General features: G+C 47.5%; 1 protein-coding gene across 7 annotated transcripts in view; it reads right to left on the minus strand.

Moving 5' to 3' along the window:
* Window positions 1-23214, minus strand: part of LOC146196917 (uncharacterized) — a 62314-nt gene that overhangs the window by 15451 nt on the left and 23649 nt on the right. For 3 of the 7 annotated variants that reach the window (XM_084598625.1, XM_084598623.1, XM_084598621.1), the window contains 15 exons: window positions 21169-21322; window positions 16840-17096; window positions 15650-16130; window positions 14648-14758; window positions 12716-12772; window positions 12550-12602; window positions 11990-12056; window positions 11721-11806; window positions 10745-11156; window positions 9271-9405; window positions 8449-8876; window positions 6609-6667; window positions 5834-6017; window positions 5216-5331; window positions 2690-2773 (listed from right to left, as the gene is read on the minus strand). In XM_084598625.1, the coding sequence (XP_084454751.1) occupies window positions 2690-2773; window positions 5216-5331; window positions 5834-6017; window positions 6609-6667; window positions 8449-8876; window positions 9271-9405; window positions 10745-11156; window positions 11721-11806; window positions 11990-12056; window positions 12550-12602; window positions 12716-12772; window positions 14648-14758; window positions 15650-16130; window positions 16840-17096; window positions 21169-21322 (2684 nt within the window). Of the gene's footprint in view, window positions 1-2689; window positions 2774-5215; window positions 5332-5833; window positions 6018-6608; window positions 6668-8448; window positions 8877-9270; window positions 9406-10744; window positions 11157-11720; window positions 11807-11989; window positions 12057-12549; window positions 12603-12715; window positions 12773-14647; window positions 14759-15649; window positions 16131-16839; window positions 17097-21168; window positions 21352-23214 lie in introns of all 7 variants that reach the window. The other 4 variants (XM_084598619.1, XM_084598617.1, XM_084598620.1 and 1 more) reach the window with 3 other exon arrangements.

Raw genomic sequence — 23214 nt, forward strand, 5'->3', positions numbered from 1 at the left:
GCGAGCTCGGCGGCGCCTACGCCCAGCGGACGCGTCCGCCACGACACGACGATGCTGCAGCCTTCGGACTTGATTGAAAAGAAAAGAAAAGCCGAAGGAATGCTGCAGGAGCTGGGTTCAACCGCAGCGACGAAGAGGAAAGCGGATTTCATCGCCACTTCTGACGCCCGTCTTCTTGACGCGACCGGCGGTTGCCGTGCGGACGATACGACGTTCACTGTTGTGAGTTTGGAGTCGCTGAACGAACTGTTGTCTGCTGTGAAATGTAAAGTGTGTGGCGGGGATGTCCATATTTCAAAAGGAAATCGTGAATATGGTCTAGCCGTTAAACTCTCTCTCGCGTGCGTGATTTGCGGGGACATTTCATCGGCATGGAGTTCGCCGCGCGTGCAAGGCAGCCAGAAGATAAATCCGTTTGCCGTGAATATCCTTGCTGCACGCGCGATGCAAAGTACCGGACATAGGCAAACGGCGCTGAATGATGTGTTTGCGGCGATGAACATATCTCATCGTGGCCTGCACACGAAAACGTGGCAGGACTACGTAAAGAGTAAGCTGACGCCCGCAGCAACACGCGCAGCCGAAGGAGTGTTGAAAGACAGCGCCCGTTCTGTTCGGCAACTCTATAACGAGTTGAACCTTGACAACCCCGGGAACATTTCTGTCTCTTTCGATGGTTCATGGATGACCCGGGGTCATTCATCCCACATCGGTGTCGGCGCCGTAGTAGAACTTTTTACTGGACTGGTACTTGACTATGTAGTTTTCAGTAACTTTTGTGCTGGGTGTGAGCGTGGGCCCAAAGAAGGTGACCCGTCCTATGAGGCGTGGAAAGAAAGCCACTTGTGCCAAAAGAACACGGACAAAAAGTCCGGTGAAATGGAAGTTCAGGCCGGACTTGTTTTGTTCGAAAGGTCACTGGAGAAACATGGCCTTAGGTACACGACCATGCTCTCAGACGGCGATAGCCGCACATTTCTTGCATTGCAAGAATCAGCTGTGTACGGCTACATCGAAATCAGCAAAGAAGATTGCACAAACCATGTGCAGAAGCGGATGGGAACGGCCCTACGCAATGCAATTGCCAAGCATAAAGGTGATGCAAAAGAGAGCTTGAGTGGCAAAGGAAAGCTGACAGGCGACCTTGTCACCAAGTTGACATCGTATTACAGCTGGGCCCTGAAGTCCCATGCTGGAGATGTTGGGGCAATGCATAAGGCAGTGATGGCTACCTATCATCACGTAACCTCCAATGATACCGTGTCAAATCACACCCTCTGCCCGACAGGCGCAAACTCGTGGTGCCGCCAGAATGCTGCTGCAGCCAAGGGAGAGCCTGCTCCCAAGCACAGATACAGTTTGCCACCACATGTGTGCAAAGCACTTTTGCCTATTTATGAGCGTTTGGCAGACCCAAAGCTGCTGGAGCGGTGCCAGCAGGGAAAAACCCAGAACAGTAATGAAAGCTTGCACTCCCTAATATGGTCACTCGCACCAAAGGAGCGCCATGCGTCACTGTTCTCCGTTCAAGCAGCTGTTGCAGAGGCTGTTGTCCGCTTCAATGCAGGAAACCTACAAGCATGCTCAAAAATACTGAGTGAGCTAAATATGAACCCTGGCGTCCAGAATATCAGGAGGATGGCTGAGAAGGACAGGCGCCGAACAGCCGAATCAGTACGCAAGCGTGCCTCTGCGGAAAACATGCATCGGGCACTGAAAAAGCGGCATTCTAGTCAGCCCAAGCAGTCAGATTACATGCCTGGTGCATATTAGCTGTCTGCAAGTGTAAATATGCATATATCTTTTCGAAATTTTGAATAAATTGTGCCTAGTTTGTTTTTTCCCATTTTCTCAAAACTCAAATTTTGGACACTTGGCTGGTTTAGTTCGTCGATATCTCTGCATCTAGGACAGATAGAGATGTAATTCCTTTTTCTACATAAAGCTGAAGGTGCAGTGAATGCAATGATCGAAACAGAATTCTTTATTCAAGCTTCAAAAATTTTTTATTTTGCCAAGTTAATTGAAGCATGATAGGCACGTCTTGAAGGACAACTTTCAAAGTGCAGCAAAATTGCTAATAAGGGTAAAATGGAAAAACTGCTTTGATCATTGCACTCTTTGGTCATTGTACTGTACCGCCATGCATTAAAAATGATGTTTTATAGAGGCGTTTTTTTTGCGCGGAAGTACTAATTAAATGAATAATTAATATTATTATCTCGGGAATTAACTGACATAGAGAAAAACAAGTTACATTTTTGAAATCAGCATAAAAATCTGAACAAGAGGGTATGATTTTATCAGGATTGGCTTTAAAATAATGAAAATAGCTCTAAGACCAGTGTCCCCCCTTAAAGCTCAGCTACTTTGGTCATCTGATGAGAAGAGAGGAGTCGCTGGAGAAAGATTTGATGTTGGGAAAGGTTGAGGGTCGCCGGAGAAGGGGTAGGCAGCGAACGCGATGGTTAGATGGCATTCTCGAGGCATTGCAGATGAAGCTATGTGATGTTAAGAAGATAGTGAGAGACCGGAAAGCGTGGCGTGACATGGTCCATAGGGTCACGAAGAGTCGGACACGACTGAACGCCTGAACTGAACTGAACTGAAGACCAAAGAAAAAAGCTTTCTATCGCAGTGGAGCACACACGGCACAAAGGGTATCCAGGTTATTCCCCTGTTCCCTTACCTTCAGACTGGGGGTGTGGATCCAACTTGCGCGTGATCCTGTTGAAGCATGCAGAGCAGCATTTTTGAATCCCTGTGGGGATCTCTGGAAAGCACAGAACAAAAAAACCCAATTGGAACAAGAAAGCTCGTACCCCAGCTCTCTCTCTCTCTCTATCTCTCACTCACACACACACACACACACACACACACACACACACACACACACACACACACACACACACACACACACACACACACACACGCGCACACGCACACACACACACAGCCCAACAAAACAGCACTTTCCCACACCATTCTTAATGTGCTTACCTAGAACACACTCAAATAAGGAAAGACAAGGCTTACACATGTACAGAGAAAAGGCAGCTACGCTTCTATCACCCTGCGATGATTTCTCAAGGAAGGAGAGGGACATATTTGAAAACCCAGCACATAAATGCTTTCACTTCCAATGCTCTTATTTTTTTACTTCAATACTGAACACGAATTACGGCGTTCTGCCGGGGTGCATCCTTGGACCAACTTTGCAAGCTTAGATTTTGACAAAGCTGTTCCCAGTGGATAAGCACCAGACGTCTCAAACTAAACCATCTCATGTCCATGTGGGCAAAGCTGTTAGCAGAAAATGAATATCATGGTTTCCCATTGTCCGGCTGCAAGATGCATATTTTGAAATAAAATGAACAGGAAGCTGAAACACCCTAATGAAGAAATAAACAGGAATGAATTCATGAATTTCAACAGCTAAGCCAACATTGCTCCAATTTAATACAGTGTTAACATCGCCACCACAATTCATCGCAAATTCAAGTCATGCTCAACATAATGCCCATGGCACCACTCTTCACATGGACAAGTAAATAAAAGGCTGTTGGCACATAAACTTATGCTAGCCGGAAACCAAACTTCAAATTTCACCAATTACAGTCAAATCTCCATATAACGAATCCCGCGGGACCGCAAAAATTCATTCGTTATTTTGAAATATTGTTGTAATGAAAAATCTGCGATTATAAGCCAGTGGTCAAAAACCTAGGCATGAAAATGACGTACCTTGGCAGTAGGCACGTGTGTAGACAAGCAAAACCTCAAGTGAAAATGTTGCACTAACTCCAAAGCTGATTTATTTGAAGAACTCAATTATTTTCTTCTGCCGCGTGTAGTAAACACGACCGCGCACTACATTACACCACTACAGCACATACACCTTCCGCTTTCCGGAACACCTCATTGCGTGCATGACTGCACCGAGCGATGGAGTTTTTTTTATGACCCCATCTTCAATGCTCCCTGAGCTTTGAAAAGCTTGTCTCGGTCTTTCATAATGATTGCGGCAGTCGATGGGGCAATGCTAGCTGTCTGTAGAGGCCGAATCGCTTTCCCCCTGCATCATTTCTTGCAGCGAAAGCACCTACGTTCATATCTTCTTGGCACTTCAATGGCTAATATCATCGCCAATCTCGCACAAACTTTGCAATAAAATAATCTGCGGCAAAAAATTTAAAAGAAAAAAAATAAATACCGTCCCGCACGCGCAAACGCACGAACGACCGAGTTGCGTACAGCACACAACACGGGAAGAAAAAAACGAGGCAACTAGGCCTGCTGGCTACTGCGTAATAAACCATAGCTTCATGATGGCGCTAGGAGCTGGTCCTAGATGTCCTGATGATGATAGGTACAGCCCACGGACCATACACACAGAAACGGCGGTTTCTGTTTTGTTTCACGCGAGAGTTGCAAGCTGCGGCGCTGTTAATTTTAGCCAAATTCATAATACTAATGTTCCAAAGTTATAGAAGAAATAAAATATATTCGTTATTCTGAAATATACGCTATTTTGAAATTCGTAATTCTGAAATAGTTTCACATTGAAAACATAGCAAATCTACCGGGAATTCTTAAAAATTCTTTAATTTGAAAAGTTTGTTAATGTGGTGTTCATAGTAATGAGATTTCACTGTATTGCATTCACTCACATAATAAATGCAGTCTCATAATAATGCAACCAATACATTAGTCCCTTAAATTTCAGAAAATTTAATCTGACTATAATGCAGATTCTTAAATGCATAACACATGCACCAAGCCAACAATTTTTCTAGCAGAAGAAGAAAGTGCATTAGATATCCAAGTGAATATAGAAACTACCAGCTGAGAGTCCATGAATACGGTCAGTGAGCACTTATTCCTACTATGTTTGTAAACTTCTGCAGGCCTCTTTACCACCATAGAAAGAAAAAAGAAAAAAAGGAGGGGAAAAAAATAATAAAAAAAAAAACAGCAGTTATTATAAAGAATGTAGCACAAATGCTAGAGTATCCAGTACGCAAAGAATAAGACCCGTTTTGCTTAGTTCCCATATGCGACAGCACAATGAATTCCCGCCTGTGTTAAACAGATTTTTAGCAAATCAAAACAAAATAAATGCCGTTTGTCCCTTTGTATGCCATCTCCCATAGCCCTTATGCTCCTAGTGAACACAATCCTGTCAAATCACGTAGCAAAAGTGTCTTGCACTTACGCAGTTCTTTGCTGATTGATTCCTTGAGGTCCTTGTCAAGATCCAACCACTTGGCCGGAAGCGGTCGTAACCTCTTCATCTTGCGCTTGGGAGTTTTGCACGTGGGTATGGGGCACCTGCAAGCGTCAGGGAGAACACACACAGCCTCTAGCACTCTCCATCGGGCACGCGAAATGATGCTGCATGCAACAGGGCAAAAATGCAAGGTTTCCCAAAGGGAACAAACAAATAAGAAGTCTGATTGTAGTTCAGAAAGTGCTTGTCACAGCTGATGGTTTAGCGGGACCAAAAGCCCTTAATTACTTCTATGCTGGGTGTGCTCACACAAGCAATGTTCAACACATTAAATGCCCAAGTTTTCACACAATGTTCCAAAATGTGACAGCAGCAAGACGAGCAGGCTGGGCGCATAGAGAGGTCAAACTAAAACAGATATGCAGTTACCACAATGGCTGTTTTAGGCTTCCCTGAAACGTCCAATGTGCTCGAATTCACTGCGATGCACAAATGACAAGGTCTTCCTTTCACCAAGCACACATCATGAAACTTGTCTGAGCCACACAGAGCTGCTCTGTGCAAAGGAGAAGGAGCGGGGACAAGCAAACAAAGGCCACGTACTGGACAAAGCGCTGACGCACGGTCTTGAAGCGACAGGAGACGCACACCCGCGCATCTGGCGCCAGGTCGGTGTCCTTGAGGCCATACATGTGGCAGTTGGCCTTGGTCAGAGGCCGGCCGCCCTTCTCCAGACGGCACTGGCACACCATGCATGGGGCCCCCGCCGCATCTCCTCCTCCTCCTCCTGCACACACAGCTTGGATATTGCTCCTCTCACAGTAACCCACACCTAGTCACAGGCGTGTCCAATTAATGCACAAACAATGCCAGCTGGAAGAACTAATGCTACTTTATCCAATCACTCACAAGTATAGCTGCTGGCACAGAACAACTCCAGCAGTTAAGCCAGAGCTACATGCTACTGCAGATAGATGCCTGGGCAGCCTGCTCCGACCCTTCAACATGCCTGGCGTCTGTCCCATGGTCCACCGATTGGTATAGCACTGGTGCCACGGCACCGGTCCAGAGACACCAGTACAGAGGCACCCATACAGAGACACCAGTACCGAGAAACTTCGAAAACTTTTCTCGGCAAGCCCTGACAACTCAAAGGATAAACATTTTGAGGCTTTCTAGAGGCTTCTATAGTTTGAAGAAACCTGTAGCTGAAAATTTGCACTGCAGAGTAATGGCTGGGGAAAAAAAAGCATTTGCAGTAATTTAGACTTTTTGCAACATGGCAATCTGCCTTCCGTGAGCAGGGAATACCCATTTGATTGGTAACTAGCCGCACACCAAAAAAAGAAAAAAAGGGTGATCAGAAAGGTGCACTTACTTTCCATTGAGACAGCAGTGTTGTCCTCGGAAACTTTGTCTAATATGGGGGTCTTCAAGCTGTCAAAAAAAAAAAAAAAGAAACAATGAAGAGACTGGTCAGGCTTTGGCACTGGAATGCTAAAAAGTACACCACAGCCAGTCACTAGCAGTATGCTTCAGCTGTTGTCCAATATCAGACTATGCAGCCGAAGACTATCTTCTGCTTAGCTGATGCAACGCCATTGCAAGTTGAACCTTGTCCAGGAGCTGAATTCATCAACTTATTTCTGTTTCGTTTGGCTGATACCATTCATGGAACCAGCAATAGGGCACAGGGAAGAAATTTATCAACCATGCGGCATATTACATCAACTTTATTACTATTTTTAAAAACTGCTAGGTGCATGCCAAATATAGTCAATCTTACTAGTAGCATGCATCAACATTCACAAATAGAAAATCACTGGGGCCAGTGTGTGCAGTCTCACTGCTTTTGATAAAGCACATACACAAGCAAATATGCAACAGTGCCTAGTCTCACAACAACAAAGAGTCTACTGCAGTCAGTACATTTAGCAACCGGTACATCAGGAGCCTTTTACAGCAGGTCACATAGAAAGAAGTCAATTATCCCTTTCGAGAATTGCTAAGCTGTCTTGTTAATTCCTGAATGCTGCAGTGCGGCCCATACAAAATGGAATCCAAATTCAGAAAACTGAAACTTCTAAAATCACTCAAGTGTTGATCCTGTACCGATCCCTGCATCATACAAACCAAAACCAGAATGTTTTGTTGTGTTTGACACAAGCGTGTCCTAGGCACACTCCCTGGCACTCTCAAGTGCTGCTAGGATGAGGTGACCGCAGCTAGCAAAAGAGCATACACCACTCAACGTTGAGCATGTTGTTATGTGCCACAGGTACACCACAACCCTTGCTGGGTGCCACAGAGACCACAGCCCCATTTAGCTATCATTTTTAATTTGGCAACCTTCCCCCTCGGGTCCTGAGCTGGTATGAAAAGAATGAACGCTCAGACGACCCCTACAAGGCACTCCACTGAGCTACTCAAAATAATTCAAATCCTGGAAGAGACAGTGAACTTCTTGTCCAACAGAAAGTTATCAATGGTTCAAAATGAACAATATGCCAACTCCTTGTCTACTCTGCATAAAGCAACAGAATGAATGAGTGCCATGTTGGAGAGCAGGAAGCCGTGGAAAGCAACCGCCCTGGAACTCCCAATTTTATGAGCTACTAGACACCTTGCCAAGCTGATGAAACAGAGTGTGCAAAATGTTCCCCTCAGAACTGCACTGTGATACAAGTTAACCTAACCACAACAGGTGCCTGAACAGCCGATCCAAAGCAGTGCAATTCCTGTGCACATTACTAACGTGTGCATGCGCATTTAGGTGGCTCGTAAATGTCAAGTGAATCAGAAAAATCCAATATAAATTGAACAATGAAACTTCACGCCGCACAAGTGCGCCAAGAGTTGCCTCTCCACGTGGCACAACAGCGGGAGTTTTGTCATAGGCCACATATCAAAACTACGCAGATTTTTTTCAGGCTGAACAGATTCCTATCCATGGCAACAGTCCATATGTGGCCACAACCAGTTCTCCGACAGGGTTCAGTACTGGTTCTGTAAACACAGCACAAATCTTCTGAGCAAATAAAGTTGACTAAAGAAGACATTATTGGTCACGATTGTGTTCTACAATGCAGACAGCCCATAATACAACAAAGGGAAGAAGCACAGGGAAGCACTTGTCCAAATCTCCTTTTGTACATTGTTCCTTTTACGTTGCGCTACAATCTATTTTCAATGTGGACAAGTAATTTCACCATACGCACCCATTGATGGTGTCCACGATGCATGGTGGCTTGCTGGCCTCTTCACTCACAGGACCGTTGGTCTGGGGCTGTGTTGGAGGTGGGGTCAAAGTAGCCGCAGACGGCTGGCACGGAGACCCGCTCCTCGAGGGTGTTGCAGCCATGGGAGTTGCAGCTTTTTCTTCTGCTGTGCCACTGACACTGTCCGTGCTGCCAGAGGTAGCAGTAGCGGTAGCAGTGGTGGTGGTAATGGTGCTGGTGGCCGTGGTACTGGTGGTCACGCTCGTACTGGCAGTAGCCGTAGCCGTAGCTGTAGCCGTAGAAGTGGCGGTGGTGGTGGTCGTGGTGGTGGTAGTGGTGGTCGTAGCATTTGTACTTGTGCTGCTGCTACTATTGCTGCCCGAAGGCAGGGGATTGCGCACCGGCAAGGAGCTTGTCACAGGCTGCGACTGGAAGCAAACAAGTCTCAATGCCCACGAGCCGCACAACAGTTGGCAAGTCTGGCTTAAACATGCGCCACAACCTCTTTCGGCTCCTAGCTTTTGCTTACAAGCTGAATATCAGAAAAAGAATGGGAAGCTTTAAGAACCATAGCAAACTGAAAGGAAGGAGAGAAAAATTTGAAACAGCAATAGTGTTCTCTTGCTGTCAGATTTGAGCGGGGGGGGGGGGGTCAACTTTCAGGGGTATTAGGCACACACGTGTCAATGGGGAAAGCTGGTGCTTCTGGGCTCTGCCCAGCGTTGTTGGATAGAAAAAAAAAAGGATTGAACAGAAGCGGCGCTCGTGAATTCCGTTGACACCAAATCTGGAATGGGTCCCCCCACACAAAGAGAGGCATACCTGAGAAGAGGCAGGTGGAACGGGAGCCTTGACCATGGCTCTTGTGCGTTTTTTAACATTGTGCTTCCGCAGCAGCTGCTTGTAGTTCTCGCCCTTCTTGGTCAGGTAGTAATACTGGACACAGTCCGCCACACTCTGCAAAGGCAGGCGGGCCAGGTCTCAGGGACAGCCAAACCGACGCGAGCACAGCGGTAGCTTTTTGGCCACATAGAACAACCAAGGGCAAAAGGGCAAACGCATCAAAGCGGGCAGCCTGCTGGTGAAGGGGTCAACCGCAAAGAGAGCATACTACGCCTCAACCTGGCCGTATACACGGGAAACTTGCAATGCAAAAACAATAAATATCAGGTTTAAGCACCCTACAACAGGCACTTGGAAAGAACTTCAAAACCCCTGAGCAAAGCGTTGCAAAGCTTTGCACTGAGCTACATATCTGCCAACCTAGCGAGATAAAAAAATTGGAAGATTTTTTTATTCATGCCGAGAGGGGGGAGGAAGGCTGGGTGCACTTTCACAGACAGTGCCCAACGAGTCTAAATCTAAACATCCTAAACATAAACAACAGCAAGCAAGCATGAAATGAGAGTCCTAAAGGTGTGCCCCAAAACATCTGCATGCCGCCGCCAAGTGTTCTCGCTACGCCTTCGCAGTCGGCACAAACCGTTTGGTGCGATGCCGCCGCCGTTTTCTCTTCGCACTATCGACGCATGGTTTCAGTTTTGGAGTGTGAAACCATCCCTAGCCCCTTTACACGTAATTCCGCCCACGACTGCTGTTGGCTGCAACAGTTTCAAAAGATGCGCTATCATGCCATTGCCAGGCATAGCACACGAGGCATGCGGCCAAGTGCAATACAGGAGGCCTAGAAGGCGTGACGTTTGGGCAAAACCGCAGCAACGGCCTTTCAACGCCAAGAGCGCCGAGAGGCTGCTCATTAGCAGAGATCGAAGACAAAGCCAGTGAAACTTCTACATCTACTGCAGCTGCACCAGATGCACGCCGCCGACACCAAATTTGCTGCCACCACAACGGCGGGTCACCACCACGCCATATTTTTTTACACGGCCAACTACAGCAACTTTGGCTTGGCTCAAACTGGCCTTGATCGGCTGTTGAACCGATGATGCCAATGGTGCTAGTGCGGCCTTTGATGGTGATTCCGGCGATCAAGATGCAGCTGCAGATTCCTCAGTACCAGTTTCCCCAAAAAAGACATTCTTACAAGGGCAGAGGTTACTTATCGGAAGGTTTAAAGCAGTGATCGCACAAAAGGAAAGTTCGGCAAAAATTAGTCTTCTGGGCAAATTGGAAGGGTTGGCAGATATGGAACTACGTGTACAAACTGCCAATCATGTAGCAGGGCCTGGGAGTGCTGCTGCGCTTACAAAACTGCACAGTAAGAAAGGAAGCAGAGGAGGACAGGCTGCCGTGACTAGCAATTCTGGAGTCACTGCGGTCTTTCACATCACCTCACCTTCCTCTCCAGGTAGGAGGCGATGATGCCGAAGTTCTTGGGGTGCTGCAGGTACTTTTCGCGGAATATCTCCTTCTCCTGGTCGGTCCAGACGTTCTGCATCTGGCGTTCCTTGTACTCGGCCGACAGGTCCTCAACCAGGCTGTTGCGGTTGAGGTAGCGCGGCCGCCGGACCCGCACGTCCACCAGGATTGGGGGCACCACCGCGTAGCTCCGCATCTTGCGATCCTCGTTCTCCTGCTCCTGCAGCCCGTCCATGATCTCCTCCAGCTCGGCCTCACTGCGCACCCGCTGGCCTGCCCGCGAAAACCTCTCCCGGTCCTCTCGCTGCTTCTTCAACTCGGGAAACTGCTTCTCAAAGAATTCTCGCTTCTGGTCCTTGGCCCTGGGCAGAATACCGCAACATGCATCCCTTCTTTCCTTAGTCAAAACCCTGTTTACTGCACAAAACTAACACGTTTCAAGATGGCTAGTTCGTTTTTACATCTTCACACTATTCGCAAGACACTGGCAGCATGCCACAGGACACTGATGTGCAATATGTGACTGGAGACACTAGAGAGTTATGTGAAAACCTGATGTGCACAAAATAAACATTAACATCATTTCAGCCGAAGAAAGTCTATAGATTTTTTATTTCCTCATTTTTTTGCATCTCCTTGCACCTCTGCTCGTGTCCTGTGCTATTTTTACACGGAAGACCTCCTCATGTCTTTCAAACAGTACAAAAGGAGGAATGTGCAAAAAAAAAAAGAACAACCACACCAATTCGAAGCAAAACAGACATTTGAGCTAGTTGGTAAATCTTCGAAAACACCAGCGCTGCGACAGGGGCCAAAGAAAAGAAATGCCATCAACATTCACTTCGTGTATGTCACTCCATAACACAACCTAAACGTGCAAACGACAGCCCTGCATGGGACCAATGCTGTAATAAACACAGGGAGACAAGACTGGTAAAGCCAGAGACACTCACTTTCGTGCAGCATTATTTTCCCTCTTTTCCATTTTCTTCAGCCATGCCTGCATGAGCTGACCATAAGTATCTGTTAAGTATTTTTCCTGCAAAAAAAAAAACACGGGAAACAAGGAGTATGTCAGACAGCTGCCAACAACTTACGCGATGTCATGCAAATCGAACAGCTGCAGATTCGCCAAGTAAGCCGCAAGAACAAGAGCAGAAGCCTTGTTAAGCCAATCGCGCACCCCAAGGTGAGAAACCGCAAAAAAATGTATCCTGCTCACCCTCGCTTCTCGTTCTTCTCCTCTTTTTTTAAAATGTGCCATCAAACTTTTCCTAAACTCTTGAAATCTGAAAAAGAAAGGTAACGAAATAAGCTTACAGGAACAACGCCACCATGATGGATTAAATTTATTTCTGCAAGAGATGCCCTCATATAGCTGCAGGATACGACAATGCAAGTTGTCAAAGTGATCAAAAAGCAGAGCAGAGCAGAATGAAAGTTGTGCAAGCCAAGCTCTCAAGATAGTTACTGCTGATGCTGATCCATGCTCAAATAATTTTCCATAACGAAATTTCCAACACAAAAACATAAAAGTACAAAATTTGCTGCTTACTTTAGGCCACTTATTTCAGTATATATTAATCTGCCTCAACACTGAAGACATGACCAGACTGGCCAAATTAAAGTGACATGACGCTATCGGTGCAGCTGCAATCTATGTTCTACAACACAGAGCCATCAGGCAAAACCTGCATGCACTAAGCGAAGGTCACGACAATGCACTGAACCTGAATCAACCCAATGTGCGCGCACAGAAAAAAAAAAAAGAAAAAAACTCACTTTTTCTTGTTTTCATGATATATGGCAGTGTCGGAAGGTTGATTGTACATTGGCTGCAAATGAAAGGAAAGGAAAATGCCACAGTCCCTTAGCTGCACCTCAACACACATCGTCGTTAAAAGTTGGCATGCAATTAATTCAATGGTTGTCAAAGAGCACCACTCACCAAATCCACTTTCGGGCCTAGATTATCGAGAACAGAATGGGCATGGTGCGCTTTTTTCTGCAAAGAAATAGACAGCCACTAAGAATGCCATACAGGTTGAAAGTGGAGAAATCACAGAGGTGCCAAGAGAAAGCAAGCAATTCAGCAAACATTCAGACAGTAATATCTGCGCACATTTCAAGGAGGGGGGGGGGGGGGGGGGGGGGGGGGGCTCCTGCCATGCTAGCTGACAGACTAACAAAATTTCACATGCACAGCTGGAAACTTGGCACTCCCTCTACCAAGAACTTCACAGAACTAGAAAATCTGTGTTGGAGCATATGAGCGCGTGCTAAATGTGTCTAAATACACGCCACTTGAAAACAACACATATAACAGGTTTCCGGAGAGAGGACAATTGAAAATGGAGCATTCAATGCACCATACTTAAGTGAACAAATATAAAAAGAAGAGCATGAAATCGACTTGCCCCATCTTGCTTGCAAATAGCATTGGCCTAGTGTACCTTTTTTTACACTGCATCATCTTTCTCACTGCAACCCTCAGCAGCTATTTTTCTCTCTCGATTTTTGCTTTCCATCCTGCTCCAAGCACCTCAATGGTGCCCAGCAGTGCAGCTGTACATTTCTCTCTTACCTCGCTCTCTTATCTGCAGCAGAGCTGTTATCCATTGCATGAGTAGACACACCCCGTGCCTTTTCTGTATACCCCAATATGCCTGTATGCCTAATACACCGATATGCCCCAATATATGGCCATCTCTGTGCCACAACAATGTGCACTGCGTTGCCCTGTCAGTCGAAAATCTGGCCCTGAAGTTTAGAAGTCACCAAGAGGACATACTTTGCACACGCACACCTTTTACAATCGGTAAGAAGCCATACACAGCACATGATGCACACACGAGGCTGATGGTCAAATCTGCCAAAATACAGGTGCGAGATGGCTCCCTGAGTTTCAGTGCATTTGCACCACAGTCCCCCCATTCACCAATTTCACCAATGTCTGTCGGTCTGTCCCTAGCTGCTGTTGGGAGTTCCGAGACGGGAACCTAACCCTTCGGGGACCTCGGATCCCACTACACACCTAGGTGTGGAAATGGCAGGCTTGGGCTGCAATGTCGAGATTGAATCGAAAGTCGCCCTCGCCGCCACTGGTAGTTAGTTGGCTGGTGATATGGCCGGGCACTGATTGCTCGCTGGTTTGTGGGAAGCCACCTGTCATGGCAATGTGGCTAAAGTGGCAGGAGCTATTAACTTGAGCAGCACATTTGAGACGGGACCCTTGAATCCCGAGTCAGGTGCATTGCTCCTAGGCTATGCAGGCAGGTTCGTATAGGCTTGGTTAAAGCGGGGCTCCTTATCTACACTAGGTGGTTCTTCAACGTTAGTAACAACTGTATGCTGACAAGTAGGTCCGATTCAAAACCAAGGTGAAAAGTGGAGTGCTAGCGCAGCTAATTCCCATTTCGCCTTACGGCGCCGCCTAATTGTGAGTAATTTTTTTCAGCACTGGCATGAAAGTATTCTTCTGCAAGACAGCTTCCTAGCCACCCTCCTTAATGGTGCATGAAGCCACTTGCAGAGGTTACCCATGGTAACTGTAAAGTTCATGTTAACCGGCAGATGAAACAGTTCATCCTAAGCATTACTTTTTTTCTTACGAGTCCTACGGGAAGCCAACTACCGGTCTTGCACTGTTCATCTTGTTCGAGAATTAACCTTGAGCAAGTTCATCTTAATGGGAGTCTACTGCACCTCTGCTCTTTCTCACAAATGTTCCCTCGCAAAAGGAGATATGGGAGAAGAAATGAAACTACTCTGCAGAAAAGCGACTGACACATACAGACTACACAGCAGCAACAGAGTGCACAAGCTAAATAAAGTAAGCTAACAAGCAGACCAAAGAGAAATGGGCCCAAGGGCGACGTACCCTATTATCAGAGTAGATAATCTGAGCAATACTCAGTTGCTTGGGTTCAATGGGTGCTGCATCCTGCGAGTCCTTTTTGCTGTCAGCAGGGTTGCTTGCTTCTAGCTCTTGCTGGAATAAAAAAAAAAAGGCAAAGGGGGAAAGAAAAAGCCTTCAGAATACTCGGGTGGTTGCAAGGCATATATGCAAGGTAGAAAAAGATGCAGAAAACAATTCTGACTGCACAGTGACACCACAACCCTGCAACCCTCTTTCCCTTCTGCACTCCTGCAACAACCCCTGGTGAGCCTCACTATGATGGAATGACGACTGCTCCATGGAAGATCCACAGATCCTGGCCGTGTACCCTTCGACAGTAGCAACCAACTCCATTCCATGTCCCCGATGACAATATGTGCATGCAGATATTGTGAGGCTAGGTTAGGTCAGGTTAAGGTTTGGACATTAAGGGGTTTAACATCCCAAAGGGACTGTGGCTATGAGAGACTGACTCCATGGTGGAGGGCTCAAGAAATGTCGACCACCTGGGGCTCTTCAATGTGCGCCGACATCGCTTGCTTTTCACCTCCCAACGAAAAGCTGCTGCCGTGACTGGGACTCGACCCGCATGAGTCACACCACATTAGAGCTTAGGTGAGGTTAGGTCAGGTAACAGTGGCAAGCAAAGTGCAGTCATATGCCGGAAGTGTAGCTATAAAATGCAGGCAACGTTAATGAACAATGCTACATGGGAGAACATTACTTGAGATAGCTGGGTGACAATGTGTCTTTATGAAAGTCGTGCTGCTTGGACTGACAGAAACACAAGCAACAAAGACTAATGCGAGTGGTTAAGCACAATCTCCCAATTCAGGTTTTATTTCATTACCCTATAGAAAGATAACAAGACCACATGAAACTGGTACAGAAATATGTAGTACCAACTTGCCTTGTAATAAGCACTACTAGACAAAATGTGCTAGAGAAAACCTTCAAAGCTCGCCAGTTCGCGCAGCCACGCACCTGCTTTTTCCTGAGCTTGTTGGTCTGCGACTCGACCTGCGCTATCTCCCGGTCTAGCCGGTTGATGGCGTTGAGCAGGTCGTCTTTGGAAGACCGGCCCTGGGGCGAGAGGGGGGGCCGGCCATCCTCACCGGGTAGCGTGGGCGAGATGGCCTCCGTCTGGGGGACATAAGCAGCAGGCTCCTTCTTTACCTCCACCCCCGCCAGGTGGTGTGACGCCAGGTGAGAGGAAGGGTGGTGGTGGTGGTGGGGAGAGGAGGAGGTGTCGATGAGCAAGGGCTGCTGTGCCTTGCCACTGGGGTCGCCCAGAAGCAGGCCCAACCGAGGCCGCTTGTTCAGGTGCACCACCTCCAGTGGTTCGACGAGGCCCCCCGCAGCCGCCGCCGAGCCCCCGGGAGGGCCACCCACCAGGCCCACCAGGCCAGCCCCGGCCAGCTCACGCTGTTGCTGCTCATATGGGAACCGGTATGCCTCCAGATACCTGCAAACCAATTTGTACCACCACTGCTGTTTTGTCCCGTATCTGTCGTGAACACGCAACACGCACACACCTGCTTAATCCATGCCACCTGCAGAGTCCAGCGCGTTCAACAGCAGCAGCATTTGGAAAGGAAACACTCAAGGTATGGGTATCGACAGCAATACGGTGCACACTGCAGCATTTTTACTTCCACCCCATCAGCACTATCGTGTGGAAAATGAGAATTACAATGTCTCCATACTAGGCATGGTAGCCAGCCAATATTATCAAGCCTGAAAATCTGCCACCTTACAAGCAGTTTTGCTTCTGCCCTTGCCAGTACACTGTCAGACAAAAATTATTTCGCAAGGCAAAGGAAACAAAACGCGGCCTAGACGGTTACATTTATGCTGTCTGACACTTTGGAATTGCCCTCTTGGCAACAAGCAACATATGGGTAACAGTTCAAGACTATGCCTGGTTTCAGGAAACTAATCAAAACAATTCTTCTTGGCGCTAACTGTAGCAGACATATTTTTGATGCTGTTGAGGATGTACTGCCACCTAAACTGCTAACCGCTATTAAGCTTTTCCTTCCTGGTGTATAAAAGCACTTCTTCCATCCCTCCAAAAATTCCATTAGCAAGCAGTACATTCCCCTACACTGCACTGGATAAGGCTTGACATTAACAGAGTCCTCCAACTACTGGCAGAAGGGAGCAGGACCCACCGTTCTCGCTCAGCACGTTCCTGGTTGGCCGCGTACTCCGCAGGCGTGGGGAGCAAGGAAGGTCTCCGCCGCACATGCTGTGGCTCGGATTCTCGGTACCGTTCCAAAAGGAACTCCTGTTGCTGCTGCTGTTGCTGTTGGTGCTGTTGCTGTTGTTGCTGCTGCTGCTGTTGCTGTTGCTGTTGTTGCTGCTGTTGCTGATGCTGATGGTGCTGCTGCTGCTGTTGCTGCTGCTGGTGTTGCCGCTCTGCCTGCAACTGTTTAAAAAAAAACAAGCAGCTCATCAGTGCCTGACCACAACAAACAACACAGTAGTGAAGGCTGGGCTGCTTCAGAGACCACAAAATTAAGCACTCAGCAGGCCTTTTGGTAAATCCCCCAAAATACAGCCTTCAAACACAAAAAATGTTCAGCTTGGCAAAGCATTTCACATACCTCTAAAGTAATCAAACGTGAAATTAGCCTAACAACTAATTCTACTGTTGCACTCTGTTTTCTCACCAATACCCCGCAACTATTTACAAGCAAAGCCACAACAGCTCCTAACATTAGCACGTTTTGAAATGCCACATTACAGCCATTACAGAACAATGATAAAATTAGTATTCACGGTCAGAGCATTACTAGCACTTTCATGTACTGTTGGGAGCATGTCAAAGCATTACACACCCACAACAAACAAATCAAAGGACCCAAAGCAATGCTTGCCATTGTTAATACAAGCCCAAATCACACAAATCCCGTCATTCCCCTAAACCAAGTGCAAAAGGCATTCTTTATAATGTGTGCTTTCATCAGTGCACAATGGACTGAATTGCAGGGAGGTCTAAGGAGTCCTACCTAGCCCAGATAATTCCTCTGGCAAACAGGGCCAGCAAACTCAAGTTGAAACCGAATGGTATATTAGAGGTGCACTATATTTTAACTAACTTTGCAGACGATTATCACAGTCTTCATGACCAAGGTGACAACAACCATCTGCTTGTTTGGCCACGCCAGCTTTCCAGTGAGCACAAGTCATTTTCTGTAATCTCACACCACGACAACCAGTGACAGCCTTCACAAGCATCAGTTAATTGTGTTTCACAGAGCCTGAGGGACAGGCACCCCTCTGTCAACAAGTGCTTCACACACAGCCTCTAATCATGTCCAAGAGCTAACCCTTTGAAGCTGTCCTTATTTCATGCTATCGCCAAGTGCGGCGTTATCGACATACATGGAGGGGGGAGGTCACAGACACGTCAGACAAATTGCAATGTAGCCGCTTCATGCAAGATGAAGAACAGACAAAAAAGAAGCTAAAAAAAAAAAAAGAACGATGTTCAGCAAGGCACAAAGATGGAATGTGACACAGGATGAGAAGTGCAACTGGAACAAAAGTGGGCTGCTGATAGTGGGGGCAGCTGGACTCCTCTCTTATCGCAATCCCTCTCGCCCCAGACCGCCAAGATAAGCTAAGTGGCATGTTTATCCGGGGCTACAGCAGCAACACCTTGGAGCACACAACGAGCTAGCAAAGGAGCCTTGCCCTGCTTATCGGGGCAGGGAGAGGGCACCCAGAAACCACTGCCATGCTGCAAGTGTAATCTATCTTTCCTTCCCTCTCTACAGAGTGGAGGAAACAGCACTGCTGGCGGCAACTTTCCCTCTGTTACTGATATACAACACGATGACGGTCCAGGCTAATCGTCATTCTACTGCCTCGCCCACTTCCCAACTCTGGGCGAGCTCTTGTTACTCGGCACTGATAAAAGAAAAAGTTGGCGGATGTTAACAAACGGTCCAGGGACGAACATGCCACCAAGGGCTGATAACAGACACCAAGAGGAGTGAGAAGAAGGAAAAGAACCGTGTGCAAAGCTTGGCCAGCTGCCAAGGTAGGCCGCGGCTTGTCAGCCCACTCTGACTGGGCTGCGCAGAGACGATAAGGCATTCCTGTTGACAGACGCATTCCCAATAAGATTATTCATGAGGTGCACGTGCAGACAGGCTGGTCTGCGTGACGGACACCCCTTTAGTGCGTGTGGAGGAACAAACAGGACCGAGAGTGATGTAGTGTTTGCACTGGTTCACTTGTCACACACTTGGGCCGCAAGGACAATGCACTTGTACAACAAACAACACACGCGCTGCCTAACAGGGACACACGTGGCAAAATAAAACTTGGGACTGTTGTGCATGAAGGACTAAGCTGCGAGTTCCAGGACAGTTAGACTTGAACTTGAGGAAAAGATGACAAATGCCCATCCAAAGAAGGCACTCCAGCCAATGGTATGGATAGATTCTTATTAAATCCTGGCCCCCTTCGACATGCTACTAAAGTGACAATGCAGGGTGTGGTAGATCGAAGGAGGTTCCGGTCTTTATTCGAGTAACCACAGCATCACAAAAAATCGGTCGATACCACTGGCTCTTCTCAAAAGCCTCCCCTTCGAGGGGCACCTGCCGCTTTCTTTTTTTCCTCTAGTTACACAGTCCGAATTCTCTGAAAAGAAGCCCACAAAATATTGTCAAGGAACGAGGACAAAGTGCTGTGCTCGCGTGTGGAATATGGGGAACATGAGGACGAGATCAGCTACCCCTCTGTAAATATTTATCAATACATCTAATCTCTGTGTGCGTGTATCTATGCTACATTATTGGTTGATGGTGCGGGGTAGCCTACAGCAAGCACGGAACTTCGCAGCGGTCTTCAACTTCCCGGCTCTTTAGCCATGACCAGCACAATCTGCGTCCCTCACCCCGGCTATCGTCATTGCCCACCCGCGTGATCCCGGAACCTTCAATGGAGTGGAAGGTGCTGATGTGGAGGACTGGCTCGCTATGTACGAGTGCGTGAGCGCACACAACAGGTAGGACCCGGCCATAAAGTTGGCTAATGTCATTTTCTACCCGACGGGCACTGCAAAGGTCTGGTTCGAGACCCACGAGGAGGAACTAACCAGTTGGGACCTCTGCAAGCGGAAACTTTGACTTATTTGGTAAGCCAATCGGACGTCACCTAGCCGCGCAGAAGGAGCTCGCATGCTGAAAACAATCGTCTACAGAATCGTATGAGTCGTACATTTAAGACATTTTGGCTCTCTGCATGAAAGTTGATCCCGCAATGTCAGAGAGTGATAAAGTTGGTCACGTAGTAAAGGGAATGGCAGACGACGCCTTCAACTTGCTCGTTTAGAAGGACTGCGCAACGGTTGATGCGATCCTAAAAGAATGCCGCCGGTTTGAACAAGCGAAAAGCCGCCGTATTTCCTCTTAGTTCACGCGGCTACTGAACACGGTTGCGACGTCGTCCTGCGTGGACTCGAGCCCACCTTGCCCTCTGCCAACATCAGACAGCCTGACAAGACTTGTGCACCGGGAGCTAGAAGCAGTGTCTCTCAGTTTCCCAACTATCGGTACTGGACAGTGCCCCAGGATATCCCTTATACAGGCTGTTGTCCAGCAAGAATTCGCCAACCTCGGTATCCAACCTGTACGCTCCATTAGCTCCCCAGATGCTCTCCGTGCATTCCCGGTACTTGGTTCTGGACATCCGCAGTATCCTCGCTGCAGCCGCAGCCCAGATGAGTGGCAAACACCTCACAACCGGCCTATCTGCTTTAATTGCTCCCGAGTCGGTCACATGTCTATTCCCGCTGCTGCCCCCTCAGCACTTGTCTGTGTCGCTGATGGTGGCACTTCTGCTGTAGTTGGAATATGTAGAGCTCGTGTGTCAATCGTCGGCCTTCATACTTCTGTTCTCTTCACTGTCCTTGAACACTGTCCTCATGACCTAATCTTCGGCCTTGACTTTCTCTCTGAACATTCTGCCCTCAATGATTGTGCCACAAGTGCTGTTCAGCTCCACCTACCTTTTACGGAGGAGCCGCCTGATCCAGTTGTGCACCGCCTATGTACTGTGAATTTTCTCCGCCTGGACCCCAAAGCCGTCACTATGTATCGTTCTTGTCCGTCCCACCAATCCCCGAGGTCCAGTACATCCTTACTCCAGCCCTTGATGTACCTCTCGCACGGAACATTGCCCTTGCGCACAGTGTATGTCGCTACAATATGATACACCCAAGAAACATGCTAGCCTGCGCCTGCAAAATATCTGGCCCCTACGAAATCTGATGCACCCAACAGAAATGCTAGTCTGGGCATGCAAAAAAAGAATCCGCCGAAGTATAAAACAGAGCTACTTAACCATCAGCCATAAAAACCAAAATGGTCCATGGAAATGGGCTAGGAGATAGCCAAGCAAGAGGGTGCGCCAGAAAAAAAAAAATAATTTAAAAATGGGAAGACACAGCAGCAGAAAAGGGGGGGGGGGGGGGGGGTGATCACCTGGAAGGCATCGCGGTAGCTCTGCTGGGTGGAGTTGAGCAGGGGTGAGAAGTGTGTCCTGGTCGGATCCTGTGGATAAGGGTAGCCCCGTGTGCCAGCCAGGGGGGGACTCAAGGGCCCAGCCCGCTTGTAAGGAGAGCCCGCATCATGGCCCCTGCAGCAGCAAGAGACACCATGTAGACACTGCAGCCAGGCACAAACAAAAGACAACAAAGGCTGGAGGTTAGAGGCAGCTGCCCATGCCTAAGCCACAGCGTTCACAGTGCACTGGTACCACCCTCCCTCCTCTTGTAGTACCTGGCATCTTACTAGAGCAAGGCTTAGTAAACACACTTCCGGAACAAGCAGGATTTGACCAAAAAAGAGCCAACAATTATTAAAACTTCCTTTTTATTAGAACTGTTGCAAGATTTTAAAGTAGGAAGGAACACGGATTAAAATGCATGAATTTTACCATGCCAAAAGCTGCATTAAACGTTCAATATGAGCACTGCAGAACAAGGACTGAAAAAATTTTGACCACCTGGGATTTTGGCACATATCAAAATCGCAGCAAAGCCCTGCGATTAAGCCTTTCACCTCTAGATTCAGCCTTTCACCTCCATTGAAATGCAACAGTCACCACTGGGGTCGAACCAGCAAACTCAACGTTCGCCAACGAAATGCCACAGCCATTAATCCACCGCAGCGCACTGCCACACAATCAGCTTCCTTATCCAATTTACACCCAACATACCTAGCAAATGACTTAAAACCCTTCCTTCACCCTAAAGCACAGGAAATACTTCTTCAAACTGCAATGCACAATGACTAAGCACACAAGTAGCCTTACAAGTTAGGAGACACTGTGCTCTCCATGTATATTCAAGCAAGAAAAATTTGCCAGAGGCATATATCACCCCTTATCGGCAATGAAAATATCACTACAGTGGAGCCATAAGCCCAAGAAAAAACGTAGCTGCTCTTGGCATACCGGAAGGACAGTGTGCCATAGCAGCTTATCATCTAGCAAACACAGGTGCAGCTGAAGCCCAACACCTGTGACTAAGCAAACACCCTGAAAGGTCAGAACACAATTCACCTTGCCTAGCATCTTGAAAATATACCAAAATAACAGCTGCTGCTAGCAGCATTGTTATCCCCAGATTCCCAGACAAAAAAAAAAAAAAAAAAAAAAAAAAAAAAAAATTACCATAAGTAATGCAGACAAGCAACACGATTCCTTGGATCCATGCACTTGTAGCCCCCAGCAACGATGTTGGAGGACATGATAGCAACAGCATATGTGAAAATTTCGTGCTAACACTTCCAAGATAATGCTTCCAAGCCTTTATTTTATGCTACGAAAGCTTGCCCTCCAATTTGCTGGCCAGAAAGCAAGAGGTTGTGAAAAGCTACTGGTGCTAAGATGGGCCAACTATTTGTCGTCAACAAAAGCCTGCACTGGTAGTTGCACTTTCCTCAGGTGCAAAATACATATGCTCATCCTGCAGCACAATGTGAAGGATGAACACAGAAGGCCTGGCACTTGCTTCACGGCTCTGACAGTGCATTGCAGCCGAGGGGGAGGAATAGAGAACAGCAACCCTAACGGATCTAGGCCAGCACCGTCACAGGTGTCCGTCCTAAGGGTGCATATCAGCCAGCGCACAGCTGCCACGACGCATCTCCCGCAAAAGGCCTACCCAAAAGGCAACAGGAAAGAGCTGACGCATGGGCCCAATTTACAGGCTTGCGTCCCAGCCACAGGTGCGAGCGATTGCCACGGGTGCATGCGAACCCAGAATATTCCCGAGTAAGCCACGAAAAAAATGTGGCAGGCATGAGGCCAAATGTGGCCAGCAATACCGGATGGCGGTAGAAAAAAAAAAAGAAAATCCCACAAAAGCTGACATATGGCGGTAATGACAGAAAGCAAGCAAAACATGCCGCAACAGGAACTTAATATCACAACTGCAACAAAACACTGCATGGCTTTGCAAGTGCAAGCTCCAGCTTAGTCCAGACGTTTTCCCCCACTCTGCTTGCATAATGTGTACAGCAGAG

This window comes from Amblyomma maculatum, chromosome 3 (genome assembly GCF_055883805.1).
Source record: "Amblyomma maculatum isolate TAMU_Amacu chromosome 3, ASM5588380v1, whole genome shotgun sequence".
Taxonomy (NCBI): domain Eukaryota; kingdom Metazoa; phylum Arthropoda; class Arachnida; order Ixodida; family Ixodidae; genus Amblyomma; species Amblyomma maculatum.